Raw genomic sequence first — 22,044 nt, forward strand, 5'->3', positions numbered from 1 at the left:
TCCTCTTTCTGAATGAATTGTTTGAATTCAGACTCGTAACATAAAATAGCAGCGATGGTGACGTGATCGTCTGTAAAGGAGGTCTATCAGCTGATCCTGAGAGATGAGGTGCTCTTCATGTTCAGCAGGCTTTCTCAAGCTGAAGGGGTGTTTGTGCTTGTTTAACAGGGCGGCATTGGACTAGCTGGAAACCCTGGACCACAAGGTGTTAAAGGATTCCAGGTGAGTGGCATTATGGGATCACGTCAAGTGCCACAACAGAAAAACACTAATCATCGAAACTTGCCTCATATTGCTCGTCTTCTGAAGGCATAGGATAGGGTTTGGCGAGAGTAAATGTCATTTATTATCTGACCGTTGCTCTGAGAGAGACAAACCTCTGTCATCTGACCCGTGGTTTATGAACTTGACAGGTTGTTTGGTGTTTCTGTACAGGGTGTTAAAGGGGCTCTAGGTGACCCAGGTCTGCCTGGTCCGACTGGAATCAGAGGCGGCTTCGGTGAGCGGGTGAGTGATCAAAACATCTGTCTGTCTTTCAGTCTTTGAAAATCTCTTCTCTATTCTAAACATCATGAACTTTCCTTTTCTAAAAACAAAGACACAGACATACGTAGATGCTTACAGAGACAAACGAATTCAGTAAAGAGCAGAGCTCATATTTTAGTAGATATCTAGAGGTCCTGGTGACTTCACTGTCCAGCGCTCCTGCCACAGAACAAAGCATATCTGTATTCTCTGGCCTTCACTCAAACACACACATAACACTCTCTCTCTCTCTGTCAATTCAATTCAGAAAGCTTTATTGGCATGACAAAAACATACATTCTGTATTGCCAAAGCATTAAAACAACATAGAAAATTTAGTAAAGCTTATAGAAAATAATAGTAATAATGAAACTAAATAAAAGCATTATTACATAAACACATGGCTAGATATAACAAAAACAAAACAATGCTAACTGTTAATAAAATAAATAATGAATTATAATAATAAATAAAAGATTATACTACAGACATCATGTAACAACTGAACTTAGAAAACTGAACATTGTATAGATGTGTGTAGCTGTAATGTGTTTGTGCTGTGAGTGAGTGTGTGTTTATTGGCTGTTTGTTTCTCTCTGGCTGTCCCTCAGGAGATGACAAGATGCTACAAATCTTGCAGCTATATTACAACATTTGGCTTCTTCGCCAAGAATGAAACCGAGTTTTTGGGTTGGATTATATGTGCTAAATTGGGGGAATATTTTATTAATTTTGGGGTAGTATTGGTCTCTGATAGCTTTATATTTTGTGCATTCTGTGAGGAAGTGCAGCTCCGTCTCCGTCACTCCCAGGATGCAGTGCGAGCAGAGTCTGTCCTCACGAGAGAGCCAGGTCTGTCTGCGGCCCGTCTCTACGGCCAGACTGTGTTCACTGAGTCTGTACATCGTCAGTGTTTTCCTGAGTCTCACATCACTCACGGTGCTCAGGTAGATCGCAACAGTGTATTTTCGATTTAGGGCCGAATAACATTCCAGTTTGTGCTGGTTTTTAATGGTGTTTGTCCAATGGGTGATGTACTTGTCTTTTTCTGTGTTTATAATGTGTGTGGGCCGAATGTGTGTGTGTGTGTGTGTGTCCTGAGGCTGGCTGATCTCTGTGTGTGTGTGTGTGTGTGTGTGTGTGCTGAGGCTGGCTGATCTCTGTGTGTGTGAGCTCAGTCAGTCTCAGCACCAGCTGAAGGAGGGGACTCTTACTTACGCTCAGCTCTTGGTGTTTTAGGGCTTTGTAATGGTATGTGTTGGGGTCGCTTGTTTTTAGGTGTTTCCAGAATTTCAGGGCTCTTTTTTGAATGTTTAGAAGCAGAGGGTATTGGCCTAATTCTGCTCTGCATCCGTTGTTTGGAGTTTTTCTTTGAACTTTAAGTATTCTTTTACAAAAATCTAAATGTAGAGTTTCGATCGGGTGTTTTTCCCAATTTAAGAAGTCAAATTTTATAGAAGGACCCCACACTTCACTGCCATATAAAACAATTGGTTCAATTATAGATTTGAAAAGTTTGAGCCAGATTTGGATTGGGATGTCAATTTTAATGGATCTTTTTATGGCATAGAAAGCCCTTTGAGCTTTCTCTTTGAGTTCATTCACAGCCAAAGCAAAGTTACCGGTTGGGGTTATTTTCAGGCCGAGGTAAGTGTATGTTTTTGTGGTTTCAATGGTTCTGTGTGATAGTGTGAATGTGTGTGTTGGTCCCTGAGATCTGGAGCGTTTCTGGAACATCATTACTCTAGTTTTTTGGAGGTTGACCGTCAGGGCCCAGGTCTGACAGTAATCCTCCAGCAGATTCAGGCTGTCCTGAAGCCCCTCTTCAGTGGGCGACAGGAGGACCAGGTCATCTGCGTAGAGAAGACACTTTATCTCTGTGTCGTGTAGAGTGAGACCTTGAAAGGGGGCGTGTTCTAATATGTTGGCCAATTGGTTGATGTAGATGTTGAAGAGGGTGGGGCTTAAACTGCATCCCTGTCTCACTCCACGCCCCTGGGGGAAGAATTCGGTTCTTTGGTTCCCAATTTTAACCGCACAATGGCTGGCTGTGTACATTGATTTGATCAAATCATAGAATTTTCCCCCTATTCCACTGTCGATAAGTTTTAGGTATAGTCCTTCATGCCAGATTGAATCGAATGCTTTCTTGAAATCAACGAAACAAGCAAAAATCTTTCCTTTGTTTTGATGTACATATTTGTCAATTAGTGTTTGTAATGTAAAAATGTGATCGGATGTGCGACATTTTGGAAGAAAGCCAGTTTGGCATTTACTCAAGGCATTGTGCTTCGTAAGGAAGTGTAACAGTCTGGTGTTTAAGATGCTACAGAACACCTTCCCCAGGTTACTGTTCACACAGATGCCTCGGTAGTTGTTGGGGTCTAGTTTATCTCCGTTCTTGTGAATGGGGCTGATGAGGCCCTTGTTCCAGATCTCAGGGAAGAACCCGACACACAGAACATCATTGAAGAGTTTTAGCATGGCCAGTTTGAAGCTTTGCTCTGTGTGTTTCAGCATCTCGTTCAGGATGCTATCGACACCACAGGCTTTCTTGGGCTCGAGGACCCGTAGTTTATCTTCCAATTCTTTCATTGTTATGGGGAAATCTAAGGGGTTTTGATTCGCTTTAATCGATCTTTCTAAATTGTCTAGTTTATTAATTATTTCATTTTGATTCAAATGTTGTATTTGGGTCGGGCTATATAATTCTTGGAAATGAGTTTTCCACGTCTCCCCATCTTGGATGGCCAGAGTTTCTTGATTTGGTTTGTATAATAATTTCCATTTATCCCAAAATTTGTGTGAATTTATAGATTTTTCAATTTCTTCAAACTGGTTTTGCAAAAACTGTGCTTTTTTCCGCCGGAGTGTGGCTTTATATAGTTTTAGTGCCTCACAGTAATGAAGGCGGAGGTCCGGATTATCTGGTTGTCTGTGTTTCTGATTTGATAGATTTCTGAGGTTTTTTCTCAGAGTCTTACAGTCCAAATCAAACCATTTGTCAGTATCTAAACATTTTTTCTTTGGTTTAACAATGGTCAAATGACTCTTTTGTGCTGTTTTGTATAATATGTTGTTTAGATCTTGTACTTCCTGATTGATGCCGAATTGATTTTTAGGGTATGCCTGTGTTTGGAATGAGTGTAAGAGGGACTGTATTTCTGGAGATTCAACAGCATTGATGTAATTTGTGGCGCTGTTTTCTGTCCATTTGAATGACATAATTTTGATCATTTGATATAGTGTCCTAATTGGTGTGGGTGATGTTTCAGATTGCTTTATATAGAGTGTGATTTGGCTGTGGTCTGAGAAAGGTTTCAGGGGTTTGACTGTGAATGCTCTCAAAGAGGAAAGGTGGAGATCTGTGATGGTATAATCTACAGTGCTGTTACCGAGAGCTGAGCTGTAGGTGTATCGGCCGAGCGAGTCTCCTCGCAGTCTTCCGTTGACGATGTACAGAGCTGCAGCAGCTGCCGTCCGTGAGCGTTCACTGTCTGATCACAGTTCTCTCTGGCGGGGTAAGAAGGGTACAAGTCGTTATTGCCAGTGATGAATCTGGTACCGTGTGATTCTAAGAAATCTAATTGTTCTCCGGTTCTAGCGTTTAAATCACCCATAAGCAGCACGTTTCCCTGGGCCTGGAAATGGCTGATTTCTTGTTCAAAGTTTTGAAAGGTTTCCTCTTGGAAATACGGAGACTCGAGGGGGGGTATATATATGGCACAAAGGAAAACAGGCTGAGATGCTGATATTAATCCTTTTTGTATTTTCAGCCACAGGTGGTATTGATCTCTCTGAACTAATTCTATGGCCAGTTCAGATTTAATCCAGATGATCATCCCTCCCGAGTCTCTCCCCTGTGTGACTGATGTGAGTTTGACTGATGGTAATATTATCTCTCTGTATCCCGAGGGACAGCCAGTGAACACATCTCCTCTACACCAGGTCTCCTGTAAGATGATGACATCTATGTCTTCAAGTTCTTTCATAAAGTCAGAATTTCTACTTTTTAGGCCAAAGACTGAGGAGTTTAGACCTTGAATATTCCATGTAGAAAAACTAAGTGATTTCATCTCAAACTTTTAAAATAATCGGTATGGTTTGTTTGCCATTTTGAGAAAAGAGAATGATACAAAAATACAATAGAGTAAAAGAAAATAATGAATGATGGAAGTAATGTTATGGTAGAAACTCAAAAACATCAACAAATCCATTTTAAATTACATGTACACTTATACTAACAATGTGGCTTGGTAAATGGTATATCTAAGTATATATATATATATACACATACATATATATACATACATACACAGAGATATTTTTATATATATATATATTTGTTTTTTTTTTTTTGTTTTTTTTTTTTTACCACTGTCCACTGTGTGTGAGTAAGTGAGAGCAGATGATACTCAGCATGTGTTGGATGTCGTGGAGTTCAGCGTTAGCTCGGCTCGCTCCTCCGCTGACAGCTTGGGCGTAGCTCGGTCTGTCTGGCTGGGCCGGGCTCTGCTGTGGTCGGGCTTCAGCCGCTGGAGCGTTGGGGCTGTTATATGACAGTCTCTGTCCGTACGGATACTCTCTGGGCGCTGAAGCTTTGTGTGGACCCCTGAGAGCTGAAGGTCTGGGCGCTGAAGGTCTGGGCGCTGAAGGTCTGGGCGCTGAAGGTCTGGGCGGTGCTCCGGTCGGGGCTCTAGATGAGGTGTTGGCTGGGATGTAGTTTCCTGAGGTGTGTCTCGTTGGGTTGGCTGGGTTAAGACTGGTTCTACTTGTCTGGTTGGTCCTGTTTAGAGCGACATCTTTGAGTTTCTTTGCAAAAATATGTACCAGGTTCTTATAAAGGTGGACGTGGTCATATAGGCAGTCGGTGTCCAGGTCTGGATGGTGGGCCAAGTGTACGTTGGGCAGGAGGGCACAGTGTCTGGAGATGCTAGAGTTTATTTTATTAATTGTTTTGGGATGGAAATCTTTCCTCTGGAGTAGAGTGGACAGGGTGATTTTTGAGTTGGGGAAGGTTTCTCTAGCTTTTTCCACGACGGCTCTGAGGGAGTCAGACACTCGGTCCTGTTGGCTCCGCAGGTCGTTGGTGCCCGTGTGGATTATGATGTGGCTGGGCCGGCCTAGCTGGGATTCTGTCAGGAGCTCCAGGGCTTTGTCGGTGGTGGGACACCAGAATTTAACAGCTCTGTGTCGGGGGAAAAGTTTCTTTGTATCAATGAATTTGCCGTTTGAATCGATGAGTAGAGCTACTTCAGGTTCCTCTGTGCTGGTTTGTGCTGGGCTGCTGTGAGACGAGGGCTGATGCTGTTGTGCTGGGGAGCCTGACAGGGGGCGCTGTGATGGCTGTGAGCTGTCTGGGCCGGGTCTCTCTGAGTCTGCGCTGAGGGGTGGGTGTTGACTCCCTGTGTTTGGTGAGTTTGGGGTGGAGGGCAATGTTTGAGCTCTGTGGGTCTGTGCTGGTTCTTCTCTGGCCAGGAGGAGTTCTCTCAGTTGCTCTTTCAGGGCCTGGATCTCACTGTTCAGCTGTTCTCTCTGCTCTCTCTCCTCCTGTATCTCTCTCAGCTGCTCTTTCAGGGCCTGGATCTCGCTGTTCTGCTGCTCTCTCTCCTCCTGTATCTCTCTCAGCTGCTGCCTCATCTCTAGTGTGGACTTTTCTCTGTCCTGTAGCTGAAGTCTCAGTGCGGTCAGCTCACACTGATAGCTGTCCTTCTCCGTCTGAAGCGTTCTCATCTGCTGGGTGAGGGCTGTCAGTCTCTGTGTTTGCTGCTCTGTGTTCTGCTGGAGTTCAGTATGAGCTGCACATGTGTGTGACTGCTGCTGTTTGAGCACCGTTTCTCTGAGCTGCACCATCTCCATCTCCAGCTTCATGAAGTGCTCCTGAAGTATAGGGATGGATTTGAGCAGGGAGGATGGGATGTTCTCAGTTTTAGCCGTTTCTGCAGGAGTGGGCCTGAGATCTGAGCTGCTGTTCTGTGGATTCTGTTCTGATGACAGACTCTCAGATAGCAAAGCTTTCTCGTGTTTCACAGTTTCAGCTATTGCTCTGTAGTCAGCCTGGAATAACTTCAGGTTCCCCTGTACCATGACTGTTCCGTTTTTGTAGATGTTCACAGTCATCATAGTGCTATCGGGGTCTTGTGGTTCTCTGATTTTGACTTTCCAGCCATTACAGATGCCTTCTTTTTTTACAGAGGGGTAATGTTTGATGATGGCTTTATGCCAGGCACTGGGGTGATCAGAGAAGAAAATGAGGTTGCAGATTTCTCCAGTTTTGAATAGATCTGCAAACAGAGTCTCTGGATTGTTAGAAAGAAGTTTCTGTTTGTAGTTTTTCCTTGCAGAGTCAGTTCTGATCTCAGAGGGATACTGTATGGTGGTGAGTGGGGAGCTCATCTGAATATGGCAGTGGGGTGATGGGAGCTGCTGCTCTGATTGGCTGATTTTCTCTGGCTCATTTGAATTGATACATTGAGGAATGCCAGAGTGTGGGCTAGCCATAGCTTTAGCTTTATAGCATTTTAGCTTATAAAAATACAAAACATATAAATTTTATGCCCTTATATTTGGAAAAAACAAGCAAACGAGCCAAAAAAAGGTTTCCAGTGCAGTTTTGTTTGTACTCACTGCTTCTCTCTCTGTGAATAAGTGGATCTTCTTCTTGTTTTAACCTTCCCTCCAATTTTCCAGCAGGCCTGCTGCTAGAAGTGTGATGCTCTGATCCTCTGCGTTGGTTATTTGGTTTTAAAAGCATAAATACTGTATTTTCTGAGTTCTTTTCATGAAAATTTGTGTCTGTATGTAGTATTCTTCTAGATTTTGTAGATTTTTCATCTATTTCTCATCTCAAAATAGCAAACAAAAAAGAAAATTCAAGAGCTCATGTAGATCTGTCTCTCTCTCTCTCTCTCTCTCTCTCTCTCAGGGTCCAGTTGGAGCTGGAGGGCCTAAAGGAGACATGGTAAGAGGCATATCTGCTGTACGATGAGAGAAAGCATATGATGATCATTTATGTATGCATGTGTTCATATGTTGATGTTTTGTGTTTAGGGAGTTGCTGGAAGTGATGGTTTACCGGGGGAGAACGGGGAGCCGGTACGTAACACTTGCCACATGCAGCTCAATGTCTGATAGTCCTCTGATTTCTGACATAGACTCTGGTTCCTCTTACTTCAGGGTCCTTATGGTCCGGTCGGACAGAAAGGAGAGGTGAGAGCTCATTTCATTTGATGACATTTTCCTGTTTTCTTACTATTTGCATATTTTGTTGAATGAAAAATGTAGTCAAAACCAGTATATATATGTTTTGTTTTTTCAAAATGATACATTTGATACAATACAATGCTATAAATGAAAGAGAACAGAGTGGCTATGCTTGGAAAGCATGAAAACTACTGAACACAACACAATATACAGTCTCTGGACTGCCTAAAACTGAACGTATTAAGCGAAACTGCATTATACGGTGGCAAACCTTTCAAACTGTATCAAACTTTATCATTACCTCTTCATGTTTGACACTGAGCATTCTTGTAAAAATGTTTTAACATTGTACAGTTAAACAGGAGGCAAGAAAAATGATCATAATGTCATCTCCAGGTTGTTTTTCTCCTTTTTTCTCTTTTCCGTTCCCTTTTTAGCCATGCAATATGTCACATTTAAAAATTCACACCCACCCACATACAAAGTTATTATTTTTGTAATTAAAAGTGCCTGTAATCAGATCACAGTTGCGTTTAATTGATGTTTTTTTTTCATGCAAATTATCGAAATGAAGCAAAGGGCATTGCAGATTCCTGCCTGTGGGTAGCGACCCGACAGGTGAAGCGAGAGAGTTTTATAAAACTGCTGGTAAAGATGTACCTTGTCACCAGCGGTAGGGCAGAGCGGACTTAACCAAAGGTGCTAGGTAAGCGGATGCATAGGGCTCCAGGGAATTTATTATAATGGAACTTTGTGAGATTGCAATTTTAAATCAAATTCAAATTCAAATTTTATTTGTCACATACATATACATACGTAGTACGACATGTAGTGAAATGTATTGTACGACTGTCCAACAAATTGTCCAACAAAATTAGAAAAACCTCAAGTTTACAAAAATACAAATAGAAAAAGTACAGTAAACATATATATAGAAATAAACTAGCAATAAAATAAAATAACAAATAGATATGAGAATAAAAATAGATATGAAGAATAAAAATAGAATATGATTCTATATAGATTCTATAAAAAGTAAAGTGTATGTCAGTGATAAAGTGTCCGTGTGCTGTGCAGTGCAGTAAAGTGTATAAGTGAGTAAAAGGATACTAAAGACAAAGACAAATGGTATGTAAGTCCCACTCATTTATCCTTACGTAACCTTCTACAAATTAGTGCAGATTGTAATTGAAAAATGTGCAAAGTGGAAGTGTGGGGTGATGTGATTATAGCGGAGAGAGGTTAAGACTCCGAATGGCCTGCGGGAAGAAGCTCCTCCTCATTCTCTCAGTGTTCGCCTTCATGGAGCGGAAGCGTCTCCCTGAACGCAGCAGAGAAAAGAGTCCATTGTTGGGATGGCTGAGGTCCTTCACTATCTTCCTGGCCCTGGTCAGGCACCGCTTGCTGTAGATCTCCTGCAGGTTAGGGAGCTCGGTGTGAATGGTACGTTCCGCTGAGCGCACCACCCTCTGGAGGGCTCGTCTGTCCTGCATAGTGCAGTTCCCGAACCAGGAAGTGATGCTGCCCGTCAGGACGCTCTCGATGGTGCAGGTGTAAAAAGTCTTAAGCACCCGAGAGGGAAGTCTAAAGTCCCTTAAGCGTCTCAGATGGTACAGACGCTGCCTGGCCTTCTTCACCAGGGTGCTGGTATGACAGGACCAAGTCAAGTCCTGCGTGATGTGAACACCCAGGTATCTGAAGCTGTCCACTCTCTCCACTGGAGTCCCGTTGATCGTGATCGGCTGGTATGACCGCTCCTGCTTCGTACTGAAGTCCACTATCAGCTCCTTAGTTTTGCTGATGTTCAGGTGTAGACTATTCACCTGGCACCAACTCTCCAGGTTCTTAATCTCCTGTATGTAGGCCGTCTCGTCGTTGTCTGAGATCAGGCCCAACACAACAGTGTCATCAGCAAACTTGATGATGGTGGTGGAGTTGGAAGTGGCCACGCATTCATAAGTGTACAGTGAGTACAGCAGGGGGCTCAGAACACAACCTTGAGGGGCTCCAGTGCTTAGGGTGATGGAGGATGAGGTGTGTTTACCCATCCGTACGGCTTGCTGTCTGTCCTTCAGGAAGCTGGAGATCCATTGGCACAAGGATGTGCTGAGACCAAGGACCTCCAACTTGGAGGTGAGTGTGGAGGGAATTATGGTGTTAAACGCTGAACTGTAGTCCACAAACAGCATTTTTACATAATTCCCTTTTCTGCAGTCCAGGTGACTTGTTGTGGTGTGGAGGAGGTGTGAGATGGCATCCTCCGTGGAGTGGTTATGTCTGTATGCAAACTGTAGTGGATCCAGTGTGTCTGGTAGTGATGCAATGATGAAGTCTCTGACCAGTCTCTCAAAGCACTTCATCACCACTGATGTGAGGGCTACAGGGCGATAGTCGTTTAGGCAGGTGGGCTGGGGTTTCTTGGGGACAGGAAAATATGACAGATTTGAGTGATTATAAGGTAAGCGCTTATTGCATTATTTCTTATATAATCAATTCAATTAAAGTTTTATTTGTAAAGCGCTTTTCACAATGCAAATCGTTGCAAAGCAGCTTTACAGAAAATTAAAGTTTCTACATTATATTTAGTAATATCTTATCAGTGGTGACTATCTCAAGTTGATGTCCATATGGCAGAAATGTACAGTAAAAATCAAGCAGTTAATGTCATATAATCAAACAGACAGTAAACACTGATTGCAACATATAATTATTGCTGTTAATAATTATAGCAAAATGTGGTAGTTTTGTATGGTGTCTGAGGGTTGGCATCATCTGGGATCATATAAGCATATTATAAATAAAATTAACAAATAATTATATATATATATATATATATATACTCTATATAAAAGATCTAGTTTTGAATTAGGTGTGAATTAAAACATTTTAATTATTAAAACACAGAAAAGAATAATAAGCTATATTGTGTTTGGTATATAGTATATATTAAATGTTTACATGGCCATGACTGTCTCACAACAGAAAAAGAAAAAAAGACCAGAAATCCAGCAACACTTGTAGTTGAAGATAACTTTTAATTATATATAAAAACTGATGTGTTTTGGCTTTGAGAGCCTTTCTAAGGGTATGGAACCAGCACATTTCATGAACTTCTGAAAATCATCTCTGTATTAATTTACTCATTCAATATCAAGAAAAAAACAGCTAGCAAGTTCCACTCACAACATCACATTTCATTTTAGAAAGTAATTACTGTTTAAAACACCATCAGGATGACTAATTAATTTCTGAATTTGCACTGAAATCTTCTGAAATCTCCCATAGATAATGTGAAGGGGTCATAAACTTCAAGCTATGAGGCAGCAAAATCAGGCTTACAAAAGTAAACTGTAGTTGGTGTGTGGAGGCCCCAGGCCTGGAAATTGCTAAGGGCCCCCAAATCACTGAGTCCAAGGCTATTTTTAACCAAATTCAGAACCCACTGATAGCTTGCTGGCTGCTTTTAAATGTGCCATATTTGCATATTTGTGTTTACAGTGTGAAGAGCATGAAAGTAAAGCATTTTCAGCGCGATCACACACATCTGTAGAGCACATGAACTGAAACAGAGTCCTGTCAAAGGTGTTAAATGTGCGGAAATTCAGTACTCACTCAAATTCAGTCATTTCAGTACTCACTCTAAAATACAAAGTGTAGACACGATATAAACGAGAGGAAGCAGTATAGTTAGACTGCCTGCAACTTTCTAGTAATCCTGGAGACCTCGGTTAGCTTGTTGGAAAAAACTGACATTGCTATATTTTGCTTTTCTGATTAGAGCTTACAGCTCATGAAAGTCAAAATCCAGTATCTTAAAATATTAGAATATTTCCTTAGATCAATCAAAAAAAGGATTTGCAAAGCAGAAAAGTTCAAGTTCTTTAAAGTATGTTGATTTCTGCACTCAATACTTGGTCAGGGCTGCTTTAGCACAAACTCCAGCATCAGTGAGGAATAGCATGGAAGCGATCAGCCTGTGGCTCTGCTGAGGCTCTATTGAGTCTTCAGCTCGTCTGGATTGTTGGATCCACTGTTTCTCATCTTTCTCTTGAAAATATCCCACAGATTTCATATGGGGTTCAGGTCAGGCATGTTGGCTGGCCAATCAAGCACAGTAATATCATGGTCAGCAAACCACTTGGAAGTGGTTTTGGCAGTGTGGGCAGGTGCTAAAGTCCTGCTGGAAAAGGAAATCAGCACCTCCATAAAGCTTGTCAGCAAATGGAAGCATAAAGTGCTCTAAAATCTCCTGGTAGACAGCTGCATTGACTCTGGACTTGATAAAACACAGTGGACCAACACCAGCAGATGTCACGGCACCCCAAATCATCTCTGACTTCAGAAACTTCAAACTGGACTTCAAGCAACATGGATTCTGTGCCTCTCCTCTCTTCCTCCAGACTCTGGGACCTTGATTTCCAAATGAAATGCAAAATTTACTTTCATCTGAAAAGAGGACTTTGGAGCACTGAGCAACAGTCCAGTTCTTTTTCTCCACAGCCCAGGTAAGATGCTTCTGATGTTGTTTCTGGTTCAGAAGTGGCTTGGTAGCCCTTTTCCTGAAGACGTCTGAGCGTGGAGACTCTTGATGCACTGACTCCAGCTTCAGTCCACTCCTTCTGAAGCTCTCACAAGTGTTTGAATCAGCTTTGCTTGACAGTATTCTCAAGCTTGCGTCATCTCTGTTGCTTGTGCACCTTTTCCTACCCAAATTCTTCCTTCCAGTCAACTTTGCATTTAATATGCTTTGATACAGCACTCTATGAACAGCCACAGCTTTCAGTAATGACCCTCTGTGACTTACCCTCTTTGTGGAGGACGTCAATGTTCATCTTCTGGATCATTGCCAAGTCAGCAGTCTTCTCCATTATTGTGGTTTCAAAGAACAAGAGATCCACAGAATTTATACTGTAGGGATGGCCATTTAATGAAACTCAAATGTAAATATTCTAATATATTAAGATACTGGATTTTTACTTTTATGAGCTGTAAGCTCTAATCATCAAAATAAAATAAAAAACTTTTGAAATGTCTTACTTTACATGTTATGAATGTAAAATATATATGAAAGTTTCACTTTTTGAAATATGTTTTTCATATTTATATATTGTTTTTCACAATATTCAAATTTTTTGAGATTATTTTTTAAAATGCAGTAATTGTCACCAGAAGATTTGAAGAGCTATATTTAAAAAGAATAAATCGTTTTAGAGTTAGTGGGGTGATTTTGTTAGGGAGTGCATCTATATATAAAATAAAAATAATAAACAGCTGAAAAATGTATTTTTAGTCTGAAGATTTACAAGAACCAGCTCAAATCTCTTTCATTAACCACTCCAGGTTAAAAAAAAAACAATCTTTTTACACTTTTTTTTTTGTTGGCCACATTGCCATTGTTTTTGACCAGTATGGCTATAAAATACAATTGTGGTTGTCATAATATTATAATCACTAATAACAATAAAATTGTATTTTATTATCGTGATATTACAGAATAAAAACAAAATGATAAATAGATAGTAATAATACTGTAAAATTACAATACTAATATTGATGTCTTAAAGGAAAAGTTCACCCAAAAAAAAGAAAGTTCTGTCATCATTTACTCTAAGATATTTTGAAGAATGTTGGTAACCAAAGAGCTGCTGGTAGCCACTGACTTCCATAGTATGGACCAAAAATGCTTTGGAGGTCAATAGCTACCAACAACTGTTTGGTTACCAACATTCTTCATTCTTCTTTTGTCCTTTCTTTTCTTCCACAGAACTCTTACAGGTTTGGAACAACTTAAGGGTGAGTAAAAGATGGCAGAACTATCCCGTTCATTTCTTAATTTTCAAAGGGTAAACCATCAAAGAACAAAGAAAAATGATTTTTAGTTTCAGAGTGATGCTCAGCTCTGTGTATTCATGCAGCCCATGATATCAGTGTCTCAGAACAGCTCGATTCACAGTAAATGAACCATACCATTCTCAGACGCTCAAACACTGTATCATGAACTACACGTGTGGAAATGTCATGCTTGAAACCAGTAACACATACAGTATATTTAATGAAATAGCCACCTGTGTGGTCTGACAATAGCACTCAGCCATATCGCCACGATTTTATTTTGATAAATCATCAAGTATAGAATTAAATTAGTGCTGCTATCAGATAACGGGTCAGGTGCTCTGTTAAGTACTATGGGTGTCGGTTATCGAGGTCTCAAGTGTTTCATTGCTTTTAGAAAATTGTAGCTACATAGTCTCAATCATGAATAAACCTTTATCATGGAAATGGAAAGTGTTTGTTCTACTTGCTGCAGCTAAAGCAAATGCACATATGTAGATCTAGACAAGTGCTGCTGGGGAGGAGGAGGGTTAAGAGAACAATTCTTGCATGTTGCAATGAACCAGTTTACAGTAACACTGGAGTATTTAAATGTTAAATGGAGCATTAAATGCAGCTCGCCAGATTACATGTAGAGAACCTATCTAATCTAGTATGCAAGACATTTGCGAGAAAATTTCAAACCATCAGTTTAGTACATTCAGTATCACCAGTTTTGCATGTTTGCATGATTGAGGGGAAAACAGAGATCCCTGAGGACATCCACGCAAACACCACACAGAAAATGTCTCCTGGGACTCGAACCTTCTTTCTGTGAGGCAGCAGCGCTACCTACTGCATGACTGCTGTGAATTATTAGTGTTTTATTCTGTGTGGGATACGTATGTATCGTATGTAACTTGTGAAGGACAGCGCTAAAGAATATCTTTGTTCTTATTGTAATGTGTTTCCTGATTGAGCATCAATGAACGTCTGCACCTTTTGTAATAGTAGTGTGAGTCCCTTAATTATCCTCGTGATAAAAGCTGAAGCTGTTGGGAAGAGATGGAAAACCTGAGAATGTGCAAGCAAACACTTCTCAACAGGATCATTTGTATTGTCATGTGGCATGAACGTGAAATAGCTTAACTCTTTCCCTGCCAAACATAATTTTCCAAGTATCCGTGTTTTCACTGTTATATGTTCTTACGCATCTCCTGAATGAGTCTTGAAAGTGCCGATGAAAAACACAGATCAAGAAGATGCAGAAATGAGCGATCTCATATGTAAGCATATGCATATGAAAAATAATACGATCATCAACACTAACCGCATATAAATGGAACCTGCCTAATGTTACAAGGAAATGTGAAATGTGGATCCAGGAATTGGTAAAGGCCTGTGCAAGCTTTGGGAGTACTGATCTACTGCATCTTTGCTTTGATAGTATTACTGAATATGAAAACATTTTTGCTCAAAGTGTTGCTTTTTTGAAAAAAAAATAATGATTGGAGCTAGAATAAAACAGATTTTTTTTTGTTTGTTTGAAAGTAGAGGGTCTGTTCTATATTTTGATGTACTGTGTGTTCAGATATTCATACAATAAAATATTCTGGGGGCCATGAAGTTTTAGTGAAAATCATCAAAAACGCTGGCAGTGGCTGGCAACATTTTTTAAAAACGCTTGCGGAGAAAGAGTTAATCAGGGCGGTACTTTAAAAAATAAATAAATAAAAAAAAATTAGGTTTATTTTTGGCATTTTTGCCTTTATTTTGATAGGATAGTAGCATAATGACAGGAAGCGATAAGGGAGATGGGATCAGGAAAGGTCCTCGAGTCGGGACTCGAACTCGGGACGCCTGGAGCGTACTTCACACAAGGCTATTGGTGTCACGTCATAAAACACGTCATAGCTCTTAGCTGGAGTGACAGAGACGCTGACTTACAGCATCTGGGACCAAATGCAAAACATTTTATGCTGCTACCTGAGGATAATCATTCCTCCATGTGGTTTTCCCTGTGTCTTAGCACGGTAAGCGTGGCGAGCTGGGAGCTAAAGGAGTTGTAGGACCACAGGGAGAGACCGGAGCCAGAGGGGCCCCTGGAAAACCAGGACCGATGGGATTCCAAGGAGAGCAAGGTTTTCCAGGCGTTGCTGGAAAGACTGGTGTTCCTGTAAGCACCTGCCAGTCAACATGTGTCGGTACTGCGCTGTAAACACAAAATATGTCTCACAAGTGCTGTTGTGATTATGTTGCAGGGCAAACTGACTAGTGAACAGCACATCAGAGAACTGTGTGGCTCAATGATTGATGGTAAGACCTTTGTTCACTCATAAATGGCACTTGTGAAAAGCTTCACGATGCAACCTGTAGCGTATTGCTGGTGTTGATCTTAGATCAGATAGCTCAGCTGGCTGCTAACCTGAGAAGACCTCTGGCTCCTGGTGCTGTGGGACGGCCTGGACGACCCGGGCCTCCAGGAAAGCAAGGAGAAGTTGGATCCATCGGTCACCCTGGAGCCCTTGGCCCGCCAGGTTATAGAGGACTGCCAGGAGATCTCGGTGATCCTGGTCCTCGAGGTGAGAGACTGGTCATGTTGCACTTTTTTATTAAATAAATGGTTAAAAGGATAAATGAGTACAATGCAATGTTATTAAGGTTGCATTATAGGTAGTTAAAGCAGTGCATTTGTTAAGAGATTAATCTTTGTTTAGGTTAGTTCAATACAACTGTTCATCATTAGCTCAGGTACATTAAATAACATCAAGACAACTTTTGATTTTGGTTCATGTTAAAATGACTATTGTACATGTAAAATGCTTTAGAATAACTTTTTATTGTTAGTTCATGTTAACTAATGTAGCTCTTAAAGTGCTAGCCATATTTCCTCAGGACAGGCTTTATCTGCACCTATCCACCTTATTGTTCAACGCCGTAGTAATCCTGTGAATGTGTGAGACGTCCGGTTCATTAACCGCTGAAGGGAAATAACGAGAAGAATAACAAAGTGCAGTAAAGGGTAAAACGGTTTGCACTACAAACCAGTGTGTTCATAATTAAGATATGTAATACATTCAAATAATATGGTAAGACACCAGTTTGAAATACCAAGCCGCAAAACGAGGTGTTTTGTACAGCTCAAAATAGCTGGAAGCGAGTGACACCGGAAGCCAGACACATTAAATTTACAAATGGCCACGCCTGCTCTAACGGGCAAAATAAGGTGGATAGAATATAGCATGAGTGTGCTTTCAAGCAGAGTATGACAGTTTGTTTTTTTTACAATTGCTAAGACACATCTTTCAATACTTGGGTAACTCTTTCTAAACTCTTCACACAGTTCTCCCTACCAACCTTTAGCTTGGCACAGCTGTATATTTCTCATCCAGAATGCAAAACAACCACCAAAAAACATCCCTCCAACATCACATAGCATTATACAATGTTTTCTTCTGTTCAATTTCTTCACTAAACAAGAATAAAACTGGCCACTGTTGAGAATTCACTGTAGTACTATGTATTTGCAGTACTAAATGATTTCTAAGTTTCCTAATTTGTATAGGTGATGTTTGAAAGATTTAATCACTGAGTGTGTTTTGTGATAAATGACCCACACAGACTGCTGCTGCGCTCATTGTGTGAAGAGTTTTCAAAGTGACCAGAGTAATGGGTCCTGTAGTGACTGTAAAAAACTCTCTCACAGCTATTTGCTGTTACGTGTATGAATCCAGGAAGAATGTTTTTTATGAATTCATAAAGCACATTCCAGAATGAATTTGGATGGATCTTACTTCTGCAGGGGATGTTGGTGAGCCAGGTGACAAGGGGCCTGTAGGTAAAGCCATCGAAGGGCCCGCTGGAGACCAAGGTGACCCAGGTATGTACAGTCTGTTCATAAGGACATTCATAAGTGCTCCCCAGTCAAACACATTATCAATGCAGCTTGTCAATGTATAGTATCTTAAAAATGTATATCGACTTAAAAAACACATTTCCTAAATTATTAGCATGCAAAAAAATAAAAAAGTTAGTTGGGCCAGATGTCAAGTGAAGTCAAGTCACCTTTATTTATATAGCGCTTTTAACAATGTAAATTGTGTCAAAGCAACTGCACAATATCAAAAAAGGAAAATAGTGTGTCAATAATGTAAAATGAAAAGATTAAAAAAAAGATGTGGCAGAAGTCTTCTAAGAACATCCTGGGATGGATTCCCCAGAACACGCCAGTGACGTTTGTGACTTCATTAACTGTACTGTTTGCTCAAACTAAACCAAACATGAGTATATGAGCAACCAATCATAAAATGATTATATGCAGAGCTGGGTAGTAACTCATCACATGTCATCTGGATTACGTAATCAGATTCCAAATATTAAATAACATTTCAAAATACTCGGAATCAAGACTAGTTACTTTTTTTATTATTATTAAAATGCAGTAATGCAGGGATTCCCAAACTTTTTTGTCATCTGATCCTCTTTCACCTGATATATTTACTTGAAGTACCTCTGAGATTTTAAAAGAAATATTTTAATTATCACATTTGCATGTTCACAGTTCTGACATTGTTTAATGGTCACATGACATGCATGCAAACAAATGAAACATTTCAGTTTTTTAGTGTTTTATTTTGATTGATGTTATTTTAAAATGATCAAAAATAAAATACATACAGACGTTTATGTGTGCACGAGAATCCATTAAACTTAGCATATAGGACAATGCACGCTGAGCCACCTATTGTGCCATCAGGCCAGTTTTTTTTGGCCACCGCAGAGTATGGGTTAAAGAGACCTTAGACCTTGAAATATGGCATAATGCCCTAATAAAAAACAAATTTTAATCACTTTTTTTTTACAGTACCAGTCTTTTTTATATACTCTTGAACTTGGCAAATTTTATGCCATCAGCCCATTTTGTGTCATGGTTTCTGTGCCTCCACGGAGGATGTGTTGAATTGGACATTAGGTCTTGATATTAGAAGTACTACCATAAGAAAAGCCAAAATATGAGCAAGTAGGTTTCTATTACTTCATGTGCATCCATGCTCTTGTTTTATTCATAGTAAGATGGCAGTGATGCACAAAGGAAATAGGTTATATAAAACTAGAAACACGTAAGCATGCAAAAAGTTTCTTCCAAACGTGCATTTTTTTTATTTTTTTTTATTATTATTTATTTTAGTGGCTCTGTATGTTAATGTCACTTAGAGAAAATTAATGAAAAAAAACCCCTGAGAAAATAAAAATATTTGCAGAGGACTGTACTACAGTGGTGTGAAAAAGTGTTGGCCCCCTTCCTGATTTTTAGGGCCATGTGGGTTTGGATTTTGTTTTCCCTTCATAAAAAAAACCCTTCATTTAAAAACTGCATGTTGTGTTTACTTGTGTTATCTTTGATTAATATTTAAATTTGTTTGATGATCTGAAACATTAAAGTGAGACAAACATGCAACAAAAATAAAAAAAACAGGAAGGGGGCCAACACTTTTTCACACCACTGTATATACCAAATACAATGCTGAAAATAATGCTCTATGAACCATTTATGTTAAAAATGTGACCCTGCAGCACAAAAGCAGTCATCAGCAGCACAGGTATATTTGTAGCAATAGCCAAAAATGCATTGTATGGATCAAAATTATACATTTCTCTTTTATGACAAAAATCATTAGTATATTAAGTAAAGATCATGTTCCATGAAGATATTTTGTTAATTTCCTACCATAAATATATCAAAACTTCATTTCTGATTAGTAATATGCATTGCTAAGAACTTCATTTGAACAACTTTAAAGGAGATTTTCTCAATATTTAGATTTTTTTTTGCTCCCTCAGATTCCAGATTTTCAAATAGTTGTATCTCAGACCAATATTGTCCTATCCTAACAAACCATACATCAATGGAGAGATTATTTATTCAGATAATGTAAAAATCTCAACTTTAAAAAAAATGACCCTTATGACTGGTTTTGTGCTCCAGGGTCACATGTGGTTTGAAAATCTAGTGAGAGGTTTGGAAATTTGAGTCTGGAAAAGTATGGAATTTTGAAATGGAAAATGTGTAGGAACCCTGTCCATTACAGTACACATTTTTGGTAATATAATCAGACTACTTTTGTCTGATTATACATCATTCGTCTCTGTGGCCATCAGGTCTGCCCGGCGTGCATGGCATCGTCAAAGACGGCCGCGACGGAGCGCCTGGAGATCCAGGAGAGCCAGGAGAAGCAGGAAGAGCCGGCAGAACGGGGCACCAGGGGTCACCCGGAATCTGTGACACATCAGCGTGCCAAGGAGCCGTGGTTCATGGGAAGTCCTCCAACCCCAAGAACCATTAACAGAACCATCAGGAAAGCTTCTGGAGGAGAAACACAACTGAAGTGTCAGAGGATGTCAGAGCCGAACGAACACTGAGCATCAGAGCGGAGCATCTGTCAACTCCAACGTGTGTAGATACAGCAAAAGACTAAATGCATCACTCTGTGAAAATAATCATTCGGTCCTTGTTTTAGAAGTCTTCTTGTACAGCACCCTTTAAAAGTGTAATGGAGTACAACTTTGAGCCTCATGAGGGGTTTTACAGTGCCTCAAAATCTGACCTCCACAACAGCAAGAAATGAAACCAAATATTGGACGCATTACTGCACATTGATTTTCTTTGCCATTTTATTCTTACGTTTACATTTAGTTCTTAAAAGTTTAACATTCTTAACAGTTTATCACTGTTTAAGGAACAAACTTCAAGCATCGATGGAGATGCTTCAGACACACTTACTTTGTAAAATATGTCATTGGCCATCTGTGGGCTTCATCAACCTTATCCACTAGATAACGGTGCTGTAAAACTATTAAATATGATTTTAAATACTATTTATTATTTCTGAGTTACTGTTATGTGTACAGTGAGTTTCTACAGCATGGCATTGTAAGAAAAACTGAATAAAGCCACTTTTCAGTAAAGTATTTCTCTGAACGTTCGTTAGTACACTAATAATAAATACATTAAATATAAAATAACATATAAGACAACAGATGGTCGTGCCTTTCAAACAAACAAGGCATAAAAATACAAACAAAAATACACAGCACAACTTCTCTAAATGTGTGAACTATATTACAGTAGGGTTTGCTCTCCGGTCTTGAAATAAAATGAACAGTGGGTTGAGCCTCGTTCTACACTCGAGCTGGTCTAAGACAACAAACGCTCAGGGTCTTCTGGACATGGGCTAGTGGAAGAGAGGAACTAGTTTCATGCAATAACCCACATGAAAAACATTAATGACAAACTACAGGTGCACATTCCCAACGCTGCAGCAGAGAACAGGGAGTCAGCTGTGCGAGGATGAGTCCGCAGCTTCTGTCATGTTTTTATAGGGTTCCAGGAGATGTGCCACTGAAACACAACTAGGCTTCAGCCGCAGTCCAGTCTTGCCACAGAATGTGCTCTGGAAATCCTGAAACAGAGAGTGGATTTCTGAGTAATGATGGTCAGAGTACTTCAGGAAGAGCTTCTGTAGCGTGTTGATCGTACTCCAGACACTCTGATGTCAGGTGTGCATCTATCACTCTTACAGCGTTCGCACACTCTATAATCAAATCTGAGCGTACACACACTTTATAAATGAGGCCCCGATGCCTTCAGCCTCACTTTTGTAATCTGTTTCTGGACCAGTAGGTGGTGCTTAACACTGTATTTTAAAGCCACCTCATTAGAAATGTTTTCAAATAAGATTTTTCTACACTAAGAAAATGAAAGAATTTTTGCAGCCTTCTGTTTAAAGAAGTAAACTGAAGATATCTTATCTTCCTTTAGAATCGATGCATCACACATGCATGTCACATGACCCACACTTATTAAGAAAGAAAATGATGCTGTGATCGAGAGAACCTGCTTGAGTCGGTCTCCGTGTATCTCCTGAATGTATTTGAGGAAGGCTGTGGTCCACTGCAGTGTGGTGGCTTTATCGGTGTCAGCGTAACAGAACGGCACCAGCAGGTTTAACTCGTCACAGCACAGACGGATCCTCCTCCTGAGTCACAGAGTGAGCAAACCGTAAACATGCTTCACGTAATCTCTGCACAGTGAGAGGTACAGGTTAAACAATACGTCTGCAGAGCCCACCTGCGGTCGCGCTCCTTTCTGTTGTGTACTTCTTTGCGCTGAGTTTGGTCCATGAGAGGTCTTGTCCTGCATCGTTTAGTCCCAGACATACCGGCGTACGGCTTCCAGTTCTCCGAGTCCTGCATGATATTAGATGACCTGAGAGACCTTGTGCGGACGGGTTTGATGGGGTGTGCAGCGTTATCCGCCGCCTCATCTGCAGCGACAAGAGAAACAAAGCAAACACATCTCTGCTTTTCATGCCTTAAAACAGTATGCAACAAGCAGGCTTTATTCAGCCCAATGGAAAGCTAATTTACTCTGTCTAATACACTCCCTGTGCCATTCACCAGATAAGGACAGTGAAAGAGTAACACACTTAAGGTCTTACGGGTTTG

At 40.3% G+C, this 22,044-nt stretch overlaps 1 protein-coding gene across 2 annotated transcripts in view; it reads left to right on the top strand.

Annotated features, from left to right (window-relative positions):
- Positions 1 to 20,506, top strand: part of LOC306860966 (uncharacterized protein) — a 37,015-nt gene extending 16,509 nt beyond the window's left edge. For both annotated transcript variants that reach the window (XM_079402988.1, XM_079402989.1), the window contains 10 exons: positions 169 to 222; positions 436 to 507; positions 7,451 to 7,486; positions 7,576 to 7,620; positions 7,702 to 7,734; positions 15,569 to 15,715; positions 15,801 to 15,855; positions 15,939 to 16,121; positions 17,342 to 17,419; positions 19,699 to 20,506. In XM_079402988.1, the coding sequence (XP_079259114.1) occupies positions 169 to 222; positions 436 to 507; positions 7,451 to 7,486; positions 7,576 to 7,620; positions 7,702 to 7,734; positions 15,569 to 15,715; positions 15,801 to 15,855; positions 15,939 to 16,121; positions 17,342 to 17,419; positions 19,699 to 19,883 (888 nt within the window). In that variant the 3' untranslated portion in view covers positions 19,884 to 20,506. The remainder of the gene's footprint in view (positions 1 to 168; positions 223 to 435; positions 508 to 7,450; positions 7,487 to 7,575; positions 7,621 to 7,701; positions 7,735 to 15,568; positions 15,716 to 15,800; positions 15,856 to 15,938; positions 16,122 to 17,341; positions 17,420 to 19,698) is intronic.
- The last annotated feature ends 1,538 nt before the right edge of the window (positions 20,507 to 22,044 follow it).

This window comes from Barbus barbus (assembly GCF_936440315.1).
Source record: "Barbus barbus genome assembly, chromosome: 41".
NCBI classification, from domain to species: domain Eukaryota; kingdom Metazoa; phylum Chordata; class Actinopteri; order Cypriniformes; family Cyprinidae; genus Barbus; species Barbus barbus.